The sequence below is a fragment of the Ascidiella aspersa genome, chromosome 6 (genome assembly GCF_963924565.1).
Source record: "Ascidiella aspersa chromosome 6, kaAscAspe10.2, whole genome shotgun sequence".
NCBI classification, from domain to species: domain Eukaryota; kingdom Metazoa; phylum Chordata; class Ascidiacea; order Phlebobranchia; family Ascidiidae; genus Ascidiella; species Ascidiella aspersa.
In genome coordinates, this window is record NC_139452.1 from 16,412,288 (window position 1) to 16,432,564 (window position 20,277).

Here is a 20,277-nt window from a genome sequence, read left to right on the forward strand (position 1 = left end):
AATTTTACTGGTCCGTATTTAAAAAGCTTGAGGAACCACTGTCCTACATTAAAATTGAGCATGTGTGTTTTGTGCACCTGAGAAACCAACTAAAAGCGAAACTGATAGTTAACACTAGTAGGTATTGGCTGAAAAGCATCGAAGTATTCCCAAAAAAATACATAAATAAGATTTCAGATCGCAGCAGGGCTGCTGAGTCGTACTCGGGACTCGAGTTAGACTAGGGTCCAAAGTGTCGCATGCGCAGTACTAAATTTCAAAGGTGCTAATGCAGCAAACTGTAAATTATCAAGGTGGGATACGCATGCTCGTGGCATATTTTCCATAAGCCCCATAAGTGGATTGCACAATAGCTATCTTATTTTAGAAATACGGGCTGTAGAGTCGGAGTCGGACTGCATACGAAAGGTTGCCGACCCTTGCCATAAGTGATATCCATGGCCATGGCCTGCCATACAGCAACAGGTTGTGCCTGTTTATCACACAAAGATGACCTTAATTTTACAGTTTCACATCAATTTGTTGTTTACCAAAGCTGTTTAGAAACATTTTTTTTTCAAACATTTTCCCCGAAAAGAAAAATTTGCATTGAAATTACTCTTAACCAGTAACCAGAGTGTTTGGCTGTGCAATTGCTTTTTGTTTCATTCTTTTTTGGCATTGATTACAATTTTGTTTTACAAAACTGAGTTAGCTGTTCAACTACCATCTGATTCATTTTGCAAAGTTTTGTCAGTTTTAGCTATTGCCTACTCTGATACCCACAATCTCGAATATTGGCAAAAAGATAACTTAACTGCTAACTTAAATTTATCTCAATATTGAAAAAATCTGATATGATCCAAACTTGTTCTATAAATAGTTCAAAAACACATTAGATTTTTTTAACTAAAATGATTTAAAAAGTAATATTAAATTGCTTTATAAAAAATATTATTATTTTTAACTTTTATATTAAAAACAAAAACGGCAAAACAATATGTTTATTTGTATAACCTTATTTCAGTGAATTACATGTTTTTTATTGTGCATAACTAATACAGAAAGTGTAAAAAACTTTTTTTTATTAAGATTGTTTACATTTAAAACATGCAAATTTAAAATATGAACAAAATTTTTCCTAATTGCTGTTTACTTTTAACACAGTTCATTTTTTATATATAAAATATCTTGCCCTCTGGGTAATCCATTTAGACCAATTTATTACTGTGATTTCTTTATGATGAACTTCTTGTTATTGCCTATTCTTTCAATGTTGATATGCAGTTTACAAAGTACAGGTATGTTGCATTTTATGTATCAAAGTTACTCTATAAAGTTGTTTTTTACTTACTAAGTGTGTTGTGTAAATATTGTTAGTTTTGTTATACTTGTTTTTTAGATGCCATTGCAGTAATGTCCGTTGACTTTGGATCAGAATGGATGAAAATTGCTATTGTTAAACCTGGAGTACCTATGGAAATCGCTTTAAACAAGTCAGTAAAAGTTTTGTCATATGTATATAACATTTGCTAGTTAAAATATTTGGCAATGTCCAGGCTTATATAAATATCAATATATTTGGGTTATTTATGGTGAGTTGTGTGAGCAGAAAAGAGCTGCTTTCTAAAAAGGTAATCCTGCCCGTACATTTATAGTTTGCACCTTCTTCTGCCAATATGTTTAGGTACAAAATTAAATCTCAAAAGGCAACCTAAATTTCGGTTAATTCAAAGGTAAAAAGTTTCAAACAATGTTTGAGTTTAATGGCCAACTTAAAAGGTTGTTCACCAAAAAAGTTGCATATACTTCTAAGCAAACCATTTCTCTTGCAACCCTTTTCTTCAAGGTTAACAGTTCATATGATAAAAGTGTTTTATCGTTAACTTCTCTCTATTTTTGTAGTTGAGTAAATTTCTGTTTAAGAAATAGATAAAACGGTAAAGAATGTGATATCCATACTAAAGAAAAATCAAGACAACATTGTTATGTTTTGTTTATAGGAATAAAATATATTTTATACACAATGTGAAACTTGATTGTGGTTAGGTATACTTAACTACAAGCTTGTAACTATAAAGTAAAACTACCGAAACCTATAGAATTTTGAAAATTTTGTTTAACCTATTTGTTTTGTGGTTTTAAATCAGGGAAACTAAAAGAAAAACAGAAGTTGCTGTATCATTTGCTGGTGGTGAAAGACACTTTGGAAGTGCAGCCATGACTAAAGTAAAATTTCTTTAAACCCTTATTGTAAATTACTTAATAGAATTTAGGTTGTGCAATTAATGTGACACTTTTGGTGCTTATATGTATTCTATCACACCTAGCATGACCCAATCTATATGTGCCATTTTTACCAAAGATACAAGCAAAACGGGAAATTATTTGGCTATGCTTCACATTGATATAACTTTTAAACACACTTTGATAAAACAATTTAGAAACAGATTTATGATAATTCCACAAAGAATCATCAAATCTTAATTTATTTAAACCAGATTTGAAAATATAATTAGCAATCTTCAGTATAATTTCAACTGAAGGACAGGTTTCAAAACATTCAGCTAATAAATTGTCTCATTAATAGTACCAAGGTCTTGCGGAAATAAAAGCACGCAATTTATAAAATTCCTATTTGGAAGCATGTATTTGTGTGAACAAATTTTCTCCTATAAAGTAAATTGAAATGCCTGCAAGCTTAAGGCGATGGTAAGTCTTTATTCCAGGTGCGCCGAATAAAAAAAAACACACTAGAACCGGCGAGTAAAAGGCACAAGAAAAATAAGAAAAAGGCAAACATAACGCTTCGATAAATCCGGTTCGGTGTAGTGTCACTACAAGCTCACCTTTTATTACCAACTGTAGGAATCTCTGCATGTTGTATTTGTGCAAAATTTTATTTGGCGTTTTGCTAGCATAGGTTTTAATTAGTTAAATGCCTATTATTGTGTTTTCTCTTAAACATAAAAATGTTTGTTTATTTAAACTAGATAAACACTTTTTTTGAGGCATTATTTCTAATGCGCCCTCCACAAAAATTAGCTGATTGTTTTGAAACCCGATTTGAGTTATTCCGGCACAGTTTAAATGTATTATGCCTCCTCCCAATCATGCATCTTAAATCCATCCCGGGGGGTGTGTAACAAGTAAGACATTCTAGGCTTTACAAAAATCTGTTGAGCCTAAGGGCGCCAGTCCAAAAAACGTTTCGAAACACTAATTTAGAGCAATCATAATTGTGTTTATATATATATATGTTGACATATTTAACTGAAATTTTGTGACCACATATAAAGTTGGAAATTTTAGATCAGCGTGGTCCAACTTCTTTTCATCGCGGGCCAAAAACAATTTTTTTTTTATCTTGCGGGCCAATGTTTTGAACTGTTTTTTTCATTGTGGGCAAATGTTTTTTTTAAATTTTTTTTTAAAGCGATTCAGGGTTATTGCTGGCAAATTTATATAGCCCATGGCAGTGGTTCTCAACCTTTTTTAACGCTCCACTTTGGTAATTTTCATAGGCCTTTCTCCCCCCTACGAAAAGCAATTCGACATTTTCTATTACATATTGCTAAGACAACATGAAAATAGTAAAATTTGTTGTCGGCCGCGCAAAACACGGAAAAAATTGAGTTTAATTGGTTGAATTGGCGCTAAACTGTAAATGCAGGAGGCTTTTTGCATTGGGTACACAACAAATTGCTTGTGCTCGACACATTGATTTAAACAGTATGTTATCTTGTTTCAAAAGATGTGACGTCACACAATACAACGGCCATATTGCAAAAACAGTATAGATTCGCTTAAAAAAGTTTGAGTCCCCCTGTTGCAAGCCTGCTATCATATATGAAATAGGGATAAAAATAGTTTGAACGGGGTGGTGACTTTTGTCGTTTATCTATAAGTGAGCAAAATTGCAATTAAATAGGGCCGTTATATATAAAACATGCAATGACACACATAAGTGAAGAAAAAATACAAACATAGTGAAGAAAAATAGAAAAACAAGATTCACGCAAGGCGCGGAATTTTTTTGCATTTTTAATGTCAAACATGGCAAAAACAGAGTTTGTAGCCTACAGCGCTGTAGGAGTGGTGTGCAACCCACGAAACCATTAAAATCATTGCAAAAAATTTAAATATTGACTTGGAGCTTGCGCCCCCCTAGGGGGGTTAAGAACCGCTGGCCTATGACATATATACTAATTTTGAAATCTACATCTTTGTTCAGCTACGGTAGTTATGAAATCACAAAGGATGATTTACGAAGTTTTTTGTCCATTACAATAACACAGAAGCAAAAATTAAAGTGATATTGCTAGATAAAAAGCTGACGCCCAGTTCGCAGGCCAAAAAAGTGAAACTCGCGGGCCTGCAGTTGGACCACACTGTTTTAGATTATTGATTGCATGTCACTAAAGATGTCAAAAGTCCATTTTAAAATAATAATAGTAAATTATTTGTTTAAAATTTATATATCTACAGGGTGTGAGGTTTCCCAAATTAACATTCAGATACCTTCAAGATCTTTTAGCTAAATCACTTGACAATCCATTAGTTCAGCAATACCAGAAGCGATTTCCTTATCACAATATCAAAGAAGACCCAGATACTGGAACAATTGTATTTGTGTAAGTATCTTATTATTTTGCAATGAGCTACAATGTATTTTTTTACTTAGGTTGTCTCTGTTCATGGTGACTTATATAAATAGGGATTAAAACCATTTTTTAATATATTCTATTTCTCAGTCAGTAAAATTAACACCAAAACTTACATCACCAAGGCGGTCAGTATAACTGCATTCAATCATCTTAAAAAATTCATAAATACCAAAACATGTTTAAAAATCTATGTTACGTTCAGTTTTTTAAGTCCTAATTTTGAACCAATTTCAGAACAAACTATAAATTCAACTTTGTTAGTGATCCATAAGACAATGTCAACCTGCAAACTTGATGACAGGTATAGAACACATTTTTTTGCGATATTAGCGCATTTACCATAAGTAGGGATGTTCAAAGTAGAATCCCAAGGTATTCTAAAATAGTAGGTTTCAAATCTAGAATAACGAATCCAGAATAGCGAATCCTAGTATATTTTTATTAAATTATTTAACCTCGATTTTGTTTGGGGAAGGGATTAATCTTAATCTACCCTATAGGGTAAACTGTAATATGTCAACTGTCCAGGTTGTTGCCAAAACTTATATTTTTGCCAATAGTGAGCACAATGCAACACTGCACACAAAAGTCTTAAGCAATTCGGTCCTATTTTTTAAGCATTGTTGGGTCTTAGGGCTTATTTTTTTACTTTAACGTGATCTGTTATGCAGTCAAATATTGTACTGCAAAGAATACAAAGTTACTATTAACTTAACGAATTCTTGACAATTACGCTGCACATAACTGCATAAGAATATTGGCCTAAAGTTGACCTTAAGTAACCCTATAGCGCATTTTGTGGACGGCCAGCACGTTTTACAACGTAATGTTACTTTTGCAACTTAACGCATCTAGGGAAATTGCGAACTCCACACCAGACATTACACGTTGATCGCTCGCCCAATAACGCTTGTTTGACACTTAATTATTAGACGAACGTTATCGCGAGACGCGGTAATTGGTCGCCCGAAAAAACGCTGACACTGCACTACCAGGTTACATTTAAAGCAAGCACTGTAAATTGGTCGCCGCAGCAACAGGCCAACTTACCACAGGCGTTTGTGCAATTAGGCGCAACTATCCGCGGTAAAACATTAAATTATATCGGTTCCAATTACCCGAAATAAACGGCAGAATTGGGATTCGGTATTCTATTTTGAACATCCCTAACCATAAGACAGTTCTTCTCATTTTGCTGGCTTTAATACATGTCTAAAAAGTCCAAAAAGTTGACACTGAAACATTTATAAATACAGGTGTTACACAGGAATCTGTTGACTGTGTAATTTCAGTGTTGTGTGTTATGAACATAAAGCTAGTTTATTTGTTGCAGAAATGAAGAAAAGGGATTTTCTTATTCACCTGAAGAACTCCTTGCCATGGTTTTAAATCATTCCAAAACTTTGGCGGAGGAACATGCCCGTAAGTTTTTTGTGGTTTAAATCCTCCCTTATTCTAAAAAACTTCTTACTTTTATTATTTTTGTTAAACAAAACATTCAGAGCAACCGATTGATACTTGTGTTATTACTGTTCCTGTGTATTTCAACCAAGCTGAAAGAAAGGCATTGTTGTATTCCGCTAAGCTTGCTGGTTTAAGTATTGCACAACTCATGGATGAAAACACTGCTGGTAAGTTATTTCGAAAAAAAGGTAAATCACAAAAATTTTATTTTTATTATATTGTTTTTAGCTGCACTGAACTATGGTGTGTTTCGTCGACATGATATAAACAGCTCAGCTTCGTACATGATGTTTTATGACATGGGGGCCACCAGCACAGTTGTATCAGTTATTGGTAACAGCTTTAAATTGTGGTTTATTTACTTTTGAAATTAGTAGTCTTTAAATTCTCTTTGTACATATTTAAAAAGGAGGTGTTCGAAAAATATATTTAAATGTTTTTAGCATATCAGGTCATGAAAGTGAATGGTATAACAGATCCGCAGTTGTCGGTAAAAGGAGTTGGTTTTGATCGTAGCCTTGGTGGTTTGGAAATGGAGTTTCGTTTAAGAGATCACCTTGTTAAGGTATATTTGGCTAACATAAAATGTGGTATTTTCAATTTCATTAAAACTGTATGTTCTTGTCAATTTTAGCTTTTTAATGAAAATAAAAAGACACAAATGGATGTAACCAAAAACCCACGCTCGATGGCAAAGCTGCTGAAAGAGGCAAAGAGAGTCATGAAAGTCCTTAGTGCTAATGTTGATCATATAGCACAGGTACAGCTATGTAACATTCCCTTATGAAAATATTTAAAAATAATTAATTTTGTTTATCTATAGTGTACATAGTCTCTTGCTGTGTTTCTAAAGTTTTATGTAATATTTAATCAAACAAAAGTGATGCCAGTTTTACCCATAACACAGCACAAAAAATGTGTATGTTTATATAAAAAGGCATAGTGTTGTTACTATCACACTGACTAAATAAAACCTTTTGACTTACTCTTTCAGATTGAAGGCCTGATAGATGAAGAAGATTTTCGAGCGAAAGTAACGAGAAAAGACTTTGAAACAATTTGCTCTGATCTCTGGGAGAGAGTTTCAACACCAATCACAGAAGCTTTAAAGTCTGCAGATTTAACAATGGTACGCACCAATTTAAGCATTTTACCACAACTCTATTTTTATTTAGTGTTCCAAAATAGTTATTACTACATATTATGATAGAAGATTTTGTATATTCATATTCCGAAAGGATCATTTGCGGTTGGCACCTTGATGTAACCTACAATGTTGTATATCCAGTTTACACTATTAGGCTATAAACTGTGCTTAATAAGTGTTGTCTTACAAAATGTATTAACATATAAATCACTACTTTCAACTTATGAAAGTGTGATGGCCATTGGCCCGGTTAAACTTCTGTATATTGATTAAAATTGAGATTCCAATAGAAGGTAGGCAATTAAAAGGCCGATATATATATATATATATACAAAACTAAATTCTTACCTTACATTTTTTTTAAATTAAAAATTCCAGGATTCCATTGGTCAGATATTACTTGTAGGAGGAGGAACACGAGTACCGAAAGTTCAACAAATTTTACTGAAAAGTTCTGGAAAGTAAGTGAAGCAAAACTTGTTTCTACTTAAATCTGTACAACATTCTTTGGCATCCTTATTTGCAGGTCTGAATTGGGTAAGAGCATTAATGCTGATGAAGCTGCTGCTCTTGGTGCCTCATATCAGGCTGCTGCTTTGTCTAATGCGTTTCGTGTTAAGACTTTCCATGTTAAAGGAGGGGCTGTTTATCCTATTGAGGTAAAATAGTAGGGTTTGTTGTTTCACACTTTTAATCTATATTCTTTCTGTTTTTATTTGAAATTCATGTTTTTTTTAAAGTCTGCCTAAAATGCAAGCCATCAAATATTGTCACTCTCCTCCATTTGTGTGGCTTTGCTTTTTATGTTAATGAACAAAGTAAATAGCCAACTTTTAGATATATATACCTGATTAATAAATATTTCTTAATCACATGATTCTTTTTTTTTGAGATGTTTAAAGTTACAAGTTGGCAGTACAATTCTAAATATTGGGCTAAAAATCACGGAACAACACACACCATTTTTAATTACTTGATATTATGTACTTAATTCCAAAAGCAGTGTTTCCCAACCAAAAACTTGGGCGTTGTTTGACTTTGTTCAGTCACTGACTGTAATAGTTTTATATTGTTAGATTTTTTAAGCATTAATTATTATACATATGTCTTATGTCTTAAAAAAATGCTCAGTGAGTAGAGTTTGGTGTGACAGACAAAAATTCTACTTTAATTTATTGTATGACCTAATGTTTATTTGTTTGCTGAATTTAAAATATAACAGGATCACAGTGATGAAAGTTAGCTGGTTTATTGTTACCAGCTCTTACTTGACTGTGCCTTTGTTGTCTTTGCTATCAACAATTTAGATATTTAATAAACATTTTTAATGTTAAGAAACAAATGGATAATAAACTGCTGTTTAAGACAACAGCATGCATTTATGTAAGACCTCAAAAATATCAATTGAGAAATAACCTAGGAGTCTTGACATCCCCCTTTGAAATCTTAGTACACGATTATCACAAAACTAAAACCGTGATTGCTGGTAAACGAAACTCTCTCAACAACGTAGAAATCAAGCTTGTAAGGTACAGCAAACGTCTTCGCCGCAGGTCGCTCTATTAAATGTTTTGATTAGCCTCGATCTCGAAAAGGAGCGCTTGACCGTCGCATTTTAAAACATAGATTAAAACGTCGGCGAACTATAGTTTCCCGCTAAACGGATCATAAATGGCCGTCTTACCGTAACTTTAGTAATAAGTAGGGCCCGCAAAAGTCAATAAAGTTAAATTTTTTTAAGACCCTCGTCTGTCCACGAATCAAAGAATAAAGTTGTTTTCAGCACCTAGGGGACTGTTACTAAAAAGTTTATAGGTTAAAATAAAGTTAAAATTTACAATAAAGTTAAAATTTATTAATAAAGTCAAAATTTGTCAAATTATGACTTTTGACAAAGTTTTTGTGTTTCTTGAGAGTAGTTTATGTAAATATCGTCGTGGAAGCATTGTGAATCAGGAAGTGTGACACAATTAAACCATATTAACCCATAAAAGCAGGAAATGTGTCAAAATGCCCACTTGGATCAGCAGTACCTTTTGTCGCAAATTGTCCATTTTTTTATTGGTTGTTACAAAACACTTCCTCTTCATAAACGTGGTCTTTTCGAAGATCAACAGTTTGAATTTTAGGAATAGCCTGCTGACATGCTGTAATACAAAAATGCCTAAGCAAGCTTAATCTATCGCCATAAAAACGATGCACTTTTTAAAATCCATAAAAGAACTTGACTTTGCGACAAAAAGGTTAAAATAAAAATGGCCCTAGTAATAAGCCATGTTTGTGTGGTTTTCTTGCACAGTTTCAGCTGAATAATTTACTAATTATACAGAGTTCTAAATGGGCTAGTTTGAAGTCACGCTTCATACCATCGGCAAAATTAAACTACAAATATCACCAAATTTGTTGATAAGCATCGTTAGCTTTGCTGGCAACGAATGCAACAGTTTGTGATTGTTACGTCACAGAGGCTGTTCTGACACCGCAATTTTATAGCGTTTCGCGCGCAATTGAAAGCACTTGACAATCGGACGTGAATAAGTCAACGAGGTGTTGCAATTTTTCTAACGTCAAATAGACGACTTTAAACAGCCGTAAGCTCCCAATAATCGCCGTTTTAGCGCCTAGAATACGCGAAACGAAAAATATTCGGTCTCCGCCCGTACTCGCTGGGGGTTGTACACACCATACCCCAGACCCCTATTTGGGTTACTGATAATGTGACACAGTGGCGTATCCAGGGGGGCTAGGATTAAAAAAAACTATTGTAACCAAAATCTAACGCAAAACTCCGTTTTTGTCCTTTTTTTGTCGACCGTAAAACGCGGTATATTTTTTCTCTTTCGTTATTTGTTGAGGTTGGTTGATTAAATCAAGTGTCAATTCAACAATTAAAAAGTCGACTCGTCTTTATTTTTACATGCTAAAAAAGTCGAAGTTGGGCCCAGCTAATGTTCCTCGCTTTTCGCTGTCTGCTCTAATATGTGATATTGGTTAACAATAGATTGTTTTTTAACTGAAGCAGATACTTAAAAGGTTGTATAATGATGACTATCGTGCGCGTTTTAAAGTCGCCATTTTTATGTAATAGTTAACGCAAAATTGTTCTCTATAAGCATATTGTAAGACCATGTGTTTAGTGTGTATTTTACACAACATATTTTCCCTCAACCGCAGCTTATATTTTGACTTGGCACACAGATGCTGCGCTAATCGCTGCATAATAACACCCGGAAAAAAAAACGATCTTCCGTTTAGTATTGCAGGTGGTGAAAGGCATGCTTGTAATTTAACGCTAGTCCCGTACATGGAACTTAAGAAACTGCGCTGCTGATAGTCGAATTATGATTTTTCCAAAATCTATCACACATATTTTACGGTTTTGGTTTGTTTTTTCGCCTGGCAGGAGTGTCGACGACGTACGTGTTCGCTTTGCTGGACGTTAGTTGTTTCTGATTGTTTTATGACGTCATTACTATAACTATTTTATGACGTCATACCCGTCACTGTTTTATGACGTCATTATTCATTATCGTCAAACGGAAAATAGGGGAATTCCCTAAGTTGAAAATTCGGGACACCCCCTTTTGAAACGGTCACGCTACGCGCCTGGCTGTACTGTTGTTTTCGCAACCACCCTACAATTTGTAAAAATATTTTTAGGAGCTTTTAATAAGATTGTTTTTACCAAGTCCTATATTGTCACTTGTGGTGTTTAACTTTTTGGACTTTAAACAGGTTGATTTTGATCGTCATAGTAAACATGACAATGGAACTGAACAAACAAAGCATGTTAAGAAGACTCTTTTTCAAAGAAGCAACCCTTACCCCCAGAGAAAAGTTATAACATTTAATAGGTAAATAAATAATAACACAATGCAATTTTCAGTTTTATTTTTCTGTAATATACTATTCTATGAATTCCTTGTGCCTGAAAGAATAAACACCAGTTTTATAATGCACCGTATTATTAGATTTCAATCTAACAGAATAATGTTTTGAAACAGGTTTTATGACAATTTCAACTTCAGTGTGAGCTATGGGGATTTAAAATTTTTTAATGATGAAGATAAAAGGTAGGTTTGTTTTAGTCAAGTTTAGTCTTATAAATGTATAAAAAATGTTTAATTACTTTTAATAAACTGCCAAGCCACATGTTGTCCCTACAATTACAATTGTCACCAGTCATCATGATAAACTTTGCCATTAGGAAGGTTGTGCATCACTGTGTGGGTTGGTAACAAAAATACTCCTCGGTGGGGGTCAACCTAGCTTAGTTTGATTTTTTAACATTAAAATGGTCCTCAATGTTTTGTGCATGCTTCGGTTAAACTAAAATGATATCAAAAAGTAAAAAAAATGGTTTACCATTTGACAGTTCATCAGGAATTATAACCCAACCAATTATGGTTGTCTGATATTTATTACATTCTGATATTTGATAGTTTGACTAAAAGTATGACTTTCCAAAGAAAACTGATGTCATAACCATGGTTAAATTAGTGATAAAAGACAACATTGAACTGTCCAAACAATATCTTTCAGGTGTTAAGCCAAAATTTTCTTCAGCACTGTTTGCACACTATTTTTCAGAAATTTTTTTTACATTAAAATACTTTTCTAAAAAAAATACGCAATTTCAAATACTAATCACACTATCAAAATGCAATTGAACCTTGATTTTAACTTTAAATAAAATATATGAACGTTTTGGCTAGAGTACAATGGTTTGTAAAACAAAAACAATTATGTTTTTAACATCAATAAGAAGCAAAACTATGGCCATCTTGCAAGCAATACTATAGCAGTATTCAAGTAATTTTTACCATTTCTACATCCTACAACCACCAAGTTAAGCCAACAAATTTATTAAAAAAAAAAAGAAAGTTAACAACAACAAGTTAATGCATCAGTAAAAAAATATTTTTTACTACTCGTCACAACTTTTGTCACTATCTGAATTTTCGAAACATCACCTGGGTCTACTGGAGACAAGGGATTTGGTTCTTCTAAATTTCTAAGTAGTCTAAAATTGTGGTATACCCCACCTAGTGTTTCCTTTTATGACAAATGCGATTATCATATATATATGTGCATTTATTCCAGACTAAACAAAATAAATCTACTTTGCTGTAACAAAAACTTAGTTATTACCACAGAACATGTGTTTGCATCAGGTAAACCCTACCATTTTATATATGAATTCTTAAAAATTACAATCACAATAAAACCCTGATAAAATTTACAACATTTGAATCCAATATGGTATTTAAAGGGTCAAATAACGTGCTGTCAATTGACCGTATTTGACCGGTCAATTGACAGGCTTGCCATCCCTAGTTTTCATGGTTGAAGTTTTTTTTTTCACGTTTCAGGAAGTATTTTATTTTTTGCTGCATCTAAAACAGAAAAAACAAAAAAAAAAGTTAGACCAACTCACACAGTTAATATTTAACGCTTTTTAATTAGGCTTTGACTCAAACTTTAATTAATATATGTTTATTTTACCTTTTGCTTTAAACCATTCTTCTTCAGAGTTTTTGGAAACCGACTGCTTTCACTAGTAAAAATTAAGGGAGTCGCTGCAATTCATGAAAAGTATGAAAAGGATAACAGCTCGGAATCCAAAGGTGTCAAGGCTCACTTTAGAATGGATGAAAGTGGAATCCTTAATTTGGAGAGTGTAAGATTATTTTATGTGAAAACAAAAATATGATATAATGAAACAAACTTAATTTTCATGTTTAAATATTAAGTTAAAATTTGTATGAAAATTTAAAATTTATTGTAGGTAGAAGCTGTTTTTGAAGTTAATAAAACTATCAAAGAAAATGTAACAATTGGAAATGCTTCTGACGAGGAATCTACTCTCCAAAGTAAGCAGTAATTTGTTGATAAGAAAATTCTAATCTGAAAATTACACCTCAAGTCTGGAAAATATTTGGTGTATATCTGAGATATACACTTGAATTGTTTAAATCCACACTTGTAAAAGTGAAATACATATTCTTCCTAATTTGTTCTTTCGTGAATTGGGTGTATTTTGAATTTGGGTTGGAGAGATTAAATTTATTTTTTTGTAAATGGAATGGATGTAGTCAACAGTTTTACTTGTAGCATTATTTAAATAAACAATTATATGTTTGCAATCCTGCTTGATCATTGTTCAACTTGTATTTTAGAAATTAAAGATGGCCTTTCTAGTTTTTTCGGTGGCGGGAGTTCTGAAAATGATACTGATGAAACAACTTCAGGTACCTAAAATGCATTTTACATCATGATGATTATTATTTTTCCTTTACAAATATAGGATTGCCGCAAAGTCTTCGAATGTTTACAAGAAATTTGACTTGTCAATTTCTCCTATTTCCTTCAGTTGTATTTATTAAAAGTGCTGTTTTTACTATTTATATTCGTTTTAACCGATAGTTGTACTGTTTTGTTGTTGAATTATATTCAAAACATGTCTAGTAATCCACCTTTTAATCTTTAAAAACCTGCAATTTTCTAAGTATGTTTTTAATTTATTTCATAAAAATATGTGTTATAAAGTAAACACAGTAACATAAATAAACATTTAAAAGGCAATAAGGAAAAAATATCAGCCAATGTGACAAGTGAAGATTCAAAGCCGTTAAATGGAACTGCGAAAACAAAAGTTGAGGATGCTGACAAAGTACCTAAAAACGGTTAGTGTTTGTACTTTATTAATTTTATATCGTAGCAATTTTTTATAATATTACCTTTTTGTCACCCTTTTTTAATTTTAGCACATTTTATTAAAGGAAAATCTTAAATACTATGTGATTATAAAGATTTTCGCTTTTAAATTGCCAACTGCTAACTGTTTAAGTCACTACACTGTTTCCAATTTTTATTAATATACAAACGGGCATAAGTAAGGGTTGTGCAAATTAAACCTGACAAAATATATTTATACCGATTAGACCACGGGCTAAGACAGATTTACCTTAGCTGAAGTAGTAGCAACCTAAAGTCTTTTTCCAGGTATCCATTAGTCAGTACTGATTGATTAAGGCAGGAGTGCACAAAGTGCGTCTGTTAGTAGCACAAGTTTAAGAAAACGCATTGTTGGCGGCCGTATGAATACAAAGTTTTTAGAGAATTTTACTTCTGAAACTGATCTAAAAGTATGCTCGGTTTCTACTTTTTGGCTAAGATCAGTATGAAAAAGCATCACAATGCATACCAACTATATCTCAAAATGAAACAACAAAAAACAATGAGAAGCTTGTGAAAAGTTAAAAAATATCGCCTTGTCTTCTGGAAAGATGCAATTTTATACCCAAAATTACGAGAGTTGGGCTAAAGAAATTCGTCCCAGAAGCACTGCTACATTCGACAGAAACCATTTGAAAACAACGTCGATAATTTAATGACTGAAAAAATACACAAATCGCCAATCGCCTTTTTTCTAGTGTTTATACAAGCTAGCTCTGAGTCAGACTCGCTACGAAATGCAACTGCTGCCAAATTATATACTTTACACGATTTATTCTGTTGGTGCAAATCTAGTTTAACTGCTTACATTGTATCCTAAGTAACACCTAGTCAACTTTTAAAACAATATAAACGCAATGTATGATTTTTTGCACATCGTGCAAACGATTAAGGTGCAGCCATCAAGTTAATGATTTAATTGGCTTAATATTTTAATCTGCTCAACGCGTAATTTCTACAAAAAAAACGTTTCGCCTTTTCGAAACCTAATAAATGCATTTATTTTGCCCTTGCCGACTAACTTTGTTTCAGTTTTAATACACGATTTTGTGTTTTGCTTTTTAAAATTATACATAAATAAGACGTCACCAATTGGTATCGAATTGTCACCAATACCTTCTAGGATCTGACGAGTACAGATAGCAACACTTGGCATATGGGGTATAGGCTCCGATCTCATGGTATCGGACAGTCGTACTTCGGAATTTTTTTTTTTTACAGTTTCGGGGTTTCGTGGGGACATATGCAGAAGCACCAGCAAAATATTTTCGCGATGACTGCAGCATATTGCACACTCCTTACTTTTGAGACTGTAGAACAGTAATAGTAAATTACCTAATCTAGGCTGTACATAATTACTTGTCGTATTGTATAAAAAAGTGCTAATGTAAAAAATGCTTCCAAACATATTGTTTTGGTCCCTCTTGTACTAATGTAGATTTTAAAATGTGTTAGAAGCTCTTGACAAATATTTGTTATGCTTTTAAAAAGAAACGAAAACAATTTCCAAAAGTGTAAAAGTGAAGAAATCTGAGGAATTGGAAATGGATATTTCTGTATTAGATCATGTTGAACCACCAGCAGAACACGAGGAAAAATCTGTTGAAAAGTAAACCTCTTAAAATGTTTCCCTAAAGATATATTCAAATTGCTTTGTGCGATTAAAGAGTAAAATGATTATTTTGTTTTTTTGGTTAAAACAAAATCATTCAGATCTTGCTTCTTTTGATTACTAAAATGCTTACTTGCATAGGTTAAAACATCTTGCTGACAAAGATGCCTACAAACTTGCTCGCGAGACTGCCATGAACAAACTGGAGTCTTACATCTACGACAAACGTGATAAGCTTTACCTCGAGGAGTATGAGGAAGCGCTCACTGAAGAGGAGAAAGAAAAAATATCTCCTGCCCTTGATGAGGCCCTGGAATGGATGGAGGACCTTGAAGGAGAACCTGCCCCTGAGGTAACTGGGCCGACACGTAAACATTAGATTACGCCAATCCTTCGTTCCTTGGATTATGCACCGTAAAGTGATTAATTTCATCTATCGATAGTGAGAGACAAGACAGCATTTATCCGCTGTAACATCTGTGTTTGCTATAATTTACTGGTTTTTATTCCGTAACTGTATTGTTTTTAAATTTATAAGAACTGATATACCTATGACACAATATGGACGCTTACAAATTTGGTATACCCACAAACTTTGTAATATGGTTTGTAGTGTTTTGAGTTTTTAGATGATTTATTGGATTAAATACATACAACCCAGGGTTGTGATTTTTCACCTGGCCCCTCGCCAAATGCAAGGGCTGACTGTTAACCACTCGAGCTACCATAGCAAGAATATTTTTTTGTTATTAGTCCTACTGAACTCATTTATCTTAAACTTCCACGACTAAAGGCTAATTAGTAATTATTGCGTAAATCGCTAAAGATTCGCTTGTGTGCAACTACAAAAACGAATTATACAAACGTATTATATAATATGGCAAGAAGTGCTACGCATCAATACAGCTGTAAACAATTGTGGTCGGCGATCCGAAAACTATAGTAAGGTCCGTCCTGGCGAGTGCAAGTTTTATTTCAATATCAACCCTGCTAAACCGTATTGCGATTTTTATACTATACATTATCATACTTGATCGGTTATTATTCATTAGGTATACGACGAAAAGCGGACTGCATTAAAAGATCTTGCAAGACCTTGGCTGATGAGAGTAAAAACAAGAAAAGAAGCTGTACCTGCCTTGGAGGTATGTCCAATATTTAAAATATTTATCTTAAAAGATCTTTACACGGAACAAACGTTATAATCTAGCTAACCCCCTTCTAATTGACTTGAATGTCATTAGTGTTATTGTTTTAGGAACTGGAAAGTCTGTTCAACTATACGTTTCATTTTATGAATGCCGTGACTGCCTTGCCAGAAGAAGCTCAGATATACACAGAAGTTGAAATTCAAACCCTGATTGACCTTTATAACAGCACCGTGGTAAGCAATACGCAGAAATGTGCAGTGTAAAATCGTATTAATGGAAAAAATAAAACATGCTTTTAATTTAGCGAATTGCATTTTAAGCGTCCTCAATGTTGCAGTTTAAATTGTAGAAGTTTGGGCATAATAACTAAAAAAGCATTTCTGTATATGGCAAAACACTGTTGCCCTGTCTTGAGTTAACGCTATTAATGTATTGCAGTTATTCGGTCCAAAATACAGTTTCACCAAATGTTTTTTAAGTACAGTTGTGCTGTGCGTTAAAATTACTGTTACACAATACCACCTTATACTCCTTATCTACATATGTAATGTTATTACAAACATACTTATTATCTACATATGTAATGTTATTACAAACATACTTCTTATCTACATATGTAATGTTATTACAAACATACTTCAGTTGTGGAAAAATGACACCGTAAAGCAAGAAAAGGCACTAAAGCCGAACGAGGACCCTATACTGAAAGCCGATGACATACGGCGGAAATCGTATGACCTGAATCGAGAGGTAGTGTAATTTGGAACTTACACAATTGTGAAGGTTTAGTGGTTATCTTACATAGCTATTAAATTTTAAAACAAATTTCGATTTCACTTATATCAAACAATACTCTCCGATCTAGTATAAATAATTTTAATTTTTTTTATAATACAAGTTTTATTTAAAACTTTTTTTTTTAAAAAAACAATTGTCTAATTTAATGGAGATAAAACGACCTTTTACAATTATGCTGTATCTGTACTTTACCAAAAATGTTTCAACCCGTTAACAAATCCTTGCTTACCCGTTAACAATTGTATTATTTCAAAGGTTCAGTACATGTACAACAAAGCGAAAACTGCGAAGCCAAAAAAACCGAAATATGATGAAAATAAAAACTCTAGCAGCAACGCTAGTAAGTATAAATATTGGTTTTGATTTACAGTATAACCTATTGAGTCAATTATCCAGGGATCCACGTTATACCTTTTCTCATTATTTGTATGTTCTTCCAAAACCAATTTTTGTAACACATTGTAGCCAAAGAAGAAGAACCTATCAACGTGGATAAAGACGAGAATGCGAAGCAATCATCCGAAACAATAGTGGAAGACTCCAAACAAGAAGCTAAAGCCGAAATGAAAGACAAAGAGGAAAACAAAGACCAATCGGAAAAATCTGAAGAAAATGATGCGACAACAAATGAGACACAATCGCAGGAAGAAGTGCCACCTACAGAACCAACTTCTGGTAACACCATTGTTTTGTGATAAACCGAGTTTCTTATAGTTTAACCCCTTTAACTAAATTTCAACCTGGGACTTAAAACTCAATGACCTTGAAACTACTAGCCAATGATTGACTCACATTTTTCCCACACCTAGGTTACTAAATGTAGTATGATATTTTATATAAGCCATAAAGTATCATAAACCAGCAAGTAATATGCCAAGTTATTACTAAATTACCTTAGCATGTTTTCACTTTACCTATACAATCTGTGTTATAGTTTATTTTTCACCATTGAGTGACCACTAAAATAATTAAACACAAAGGCTCCAGATTCGATTTTTGTACCCGGCGAGCGATTTTTAACTGTGTCATGTATGTATCATAACAAAGAATTTACACAAGTATAAGAGGAGCGTTTCTTTCTACACTTTTTTACAAGCTTTATTGTTGTGATAGAACGGACAAATACAGAAAGCGAGAAGTCCGAAAAAACAACTGAAAAGCAAGAAGACCACGACAAACAAGAACTCTAGCAAAGTAATGTACGTTCGACTGCGTCTCCCCATCGGCAATCGTGATCTCGCGGAGATATGGTGCTGGGAGAAGTAGTACAACCTTTAAACCCACTCGATTCCGTGATATATTTCTATGCCTGGTTTCGTTATTTATCTATTTGTGCAGTTCAAGAAATATTTCCGTTTATCCTTGTTTGTTTCTTTCCCGACAACGTGCTCCTGCGTCCCCCAAGACAGTTTAATTACAAGAATCCATTGTGATGCTTGGGGAGGTGTTAGTTGGTCATTGTTTGTTGTGGTACTCGCATTGTAATGGTTCCAAACGGTTTAAAGTTCATTTTGCACCGTTCGCCATTTCCCTCGTTTGTGTCACCCTAAAAGGGGCAATAAATAGTCCGGTGCAACCTTGATGTGCTGGTGAGTCGAACATTCAACCACCAGCTGTGCACGAAAGTTAAAATTGATAGGAGTTTAATTCAAGCAATCATGAATAACAAATCTTCACTCGCTCACAAAAGACGTAAAAAATAAACAATACCCTTTTTTTTATCGCGATGTATCTTATCGGACAATCGTTGTTTTTTGCTGAGTTTAATAATATTTTAGGGGTCAAACACTATATTTGCAACCATCATTCACTATGTTAATGCAAGAAAAAATGTTTTCGAGAATGCGATGAGACGAAAGACCTTTTAGGGCAAAGCGATCTTTTTGAAATAGGCAAAGACATACTACAAATATAATTAGACATGTTAGGGATTTGCAGCTAGAAAGCTTGATAAATTAACTGTACGAATCATGTAGTCTTATTTGTAGGGCAATAAAACTACTAGTCAAGAGTATCTGTGTCGTGGTCCAAAAAGGTTACAGCGTGCCACAAATCTTCACTCTGTGGGTCGTATATTTAACTAATTTTGTTCTAAATTAGTGTGATCGAACCATAGGTTCGCGGGGCAATTATGGCCCGCCGCCTCTTTTCGTCTAATCAAAATTTAAACATAAAAGGTCGAAACACAGTTTATTGATGCGTAATCAACTCGCACACATTGGTGCAATTGTCTTATTTTTGATGTCGATGCTGACAGTATAGTCACCCGTGAAGTAGACTAGCTAGAGAAGGTCCCACAGGAGTGGTGTCCTTGGCCATAACATTTTCGGTTAATGTAAATCAAATATAAACGCATTTTTAGGCTTATCTTTAGTTGCGCACGAGTTCGTTACATCAGGGTTCTTTCGAATATACTTGTTTCATGACTTTAAATGAAGACGTAAATTTAAAAAAATACATGGCTCCATTCAAACAAAAATCATAGATCCGCCCCTGGTCATAAGTGGCACTGGTTTCTTCGCCTTGTGGTTCCTTTAGAAAAGGTTAGGCTGTGTTTTTCAACCCCGAGTCCATGTAAGGTTCTAGTGAGTACAAGAGAACATTAACTTTGCAACTTTTGGTTTAATTTATCTGTACAAACTTTAAACAGCAGAATATTCCAACAAAGCTATAGCAACTCAGATCACACACTATTAAAAAAATTCTATATTTTACTAGGGT

At 33.5% G+C, this 20,277-nt stretch overlaps 1 protein-coding gene across 1 annotated transcript; it reads left to right on the plus strand.

The window, feature by feature from the left end:
- Positions 1-1,140: 1,140 nt before the first annotated feature.
- On the plus strand, positions 1,141-19,132 carry LOC146140488 (hypoxia up-regulated protein 1-like). Its single transcript, XM_083393035.1, has 26 exons — positions 1,141-1,280; positions 1,382-1,475; positions 2,130-2,208; positions 4,468-4,613; positions 5,980-6,068; positions 6,149-6,277; positions 6,339-6,443; positions 6,554-6,675; positions 6,745-6,870; positions 7,105-7,239; positions 7,636-7,718; positions 7,784-7,916; positions 10,993-11,111; positions 11,262-11,330; positions 12,790-12,937; positions 13,046-13,130; positions 13,437-13,508; positions 13,839-13,943; positions 15,487-15,604; positions 15,749-15,959; positions 16,660-16,752; positions 16,866-16,991; positions 17,401-17,508; positions 17,812-17,896; positions 18,022-18,231; positions 18,670-19,132. Exons 1-26 carry the CDS (start codon positions 1,220-1,222, stop codon positions 18,744-18,746), a joined length of 2,928 nt encoding a protein of 975 aa, XP_083249161.1. The 5' UTR covers positions 1,141-1,219; the 3' UTR covers positions 18,747-19,132.
- Positions 19,133-20,277: the final 1,145 nt, after the last annotated feature.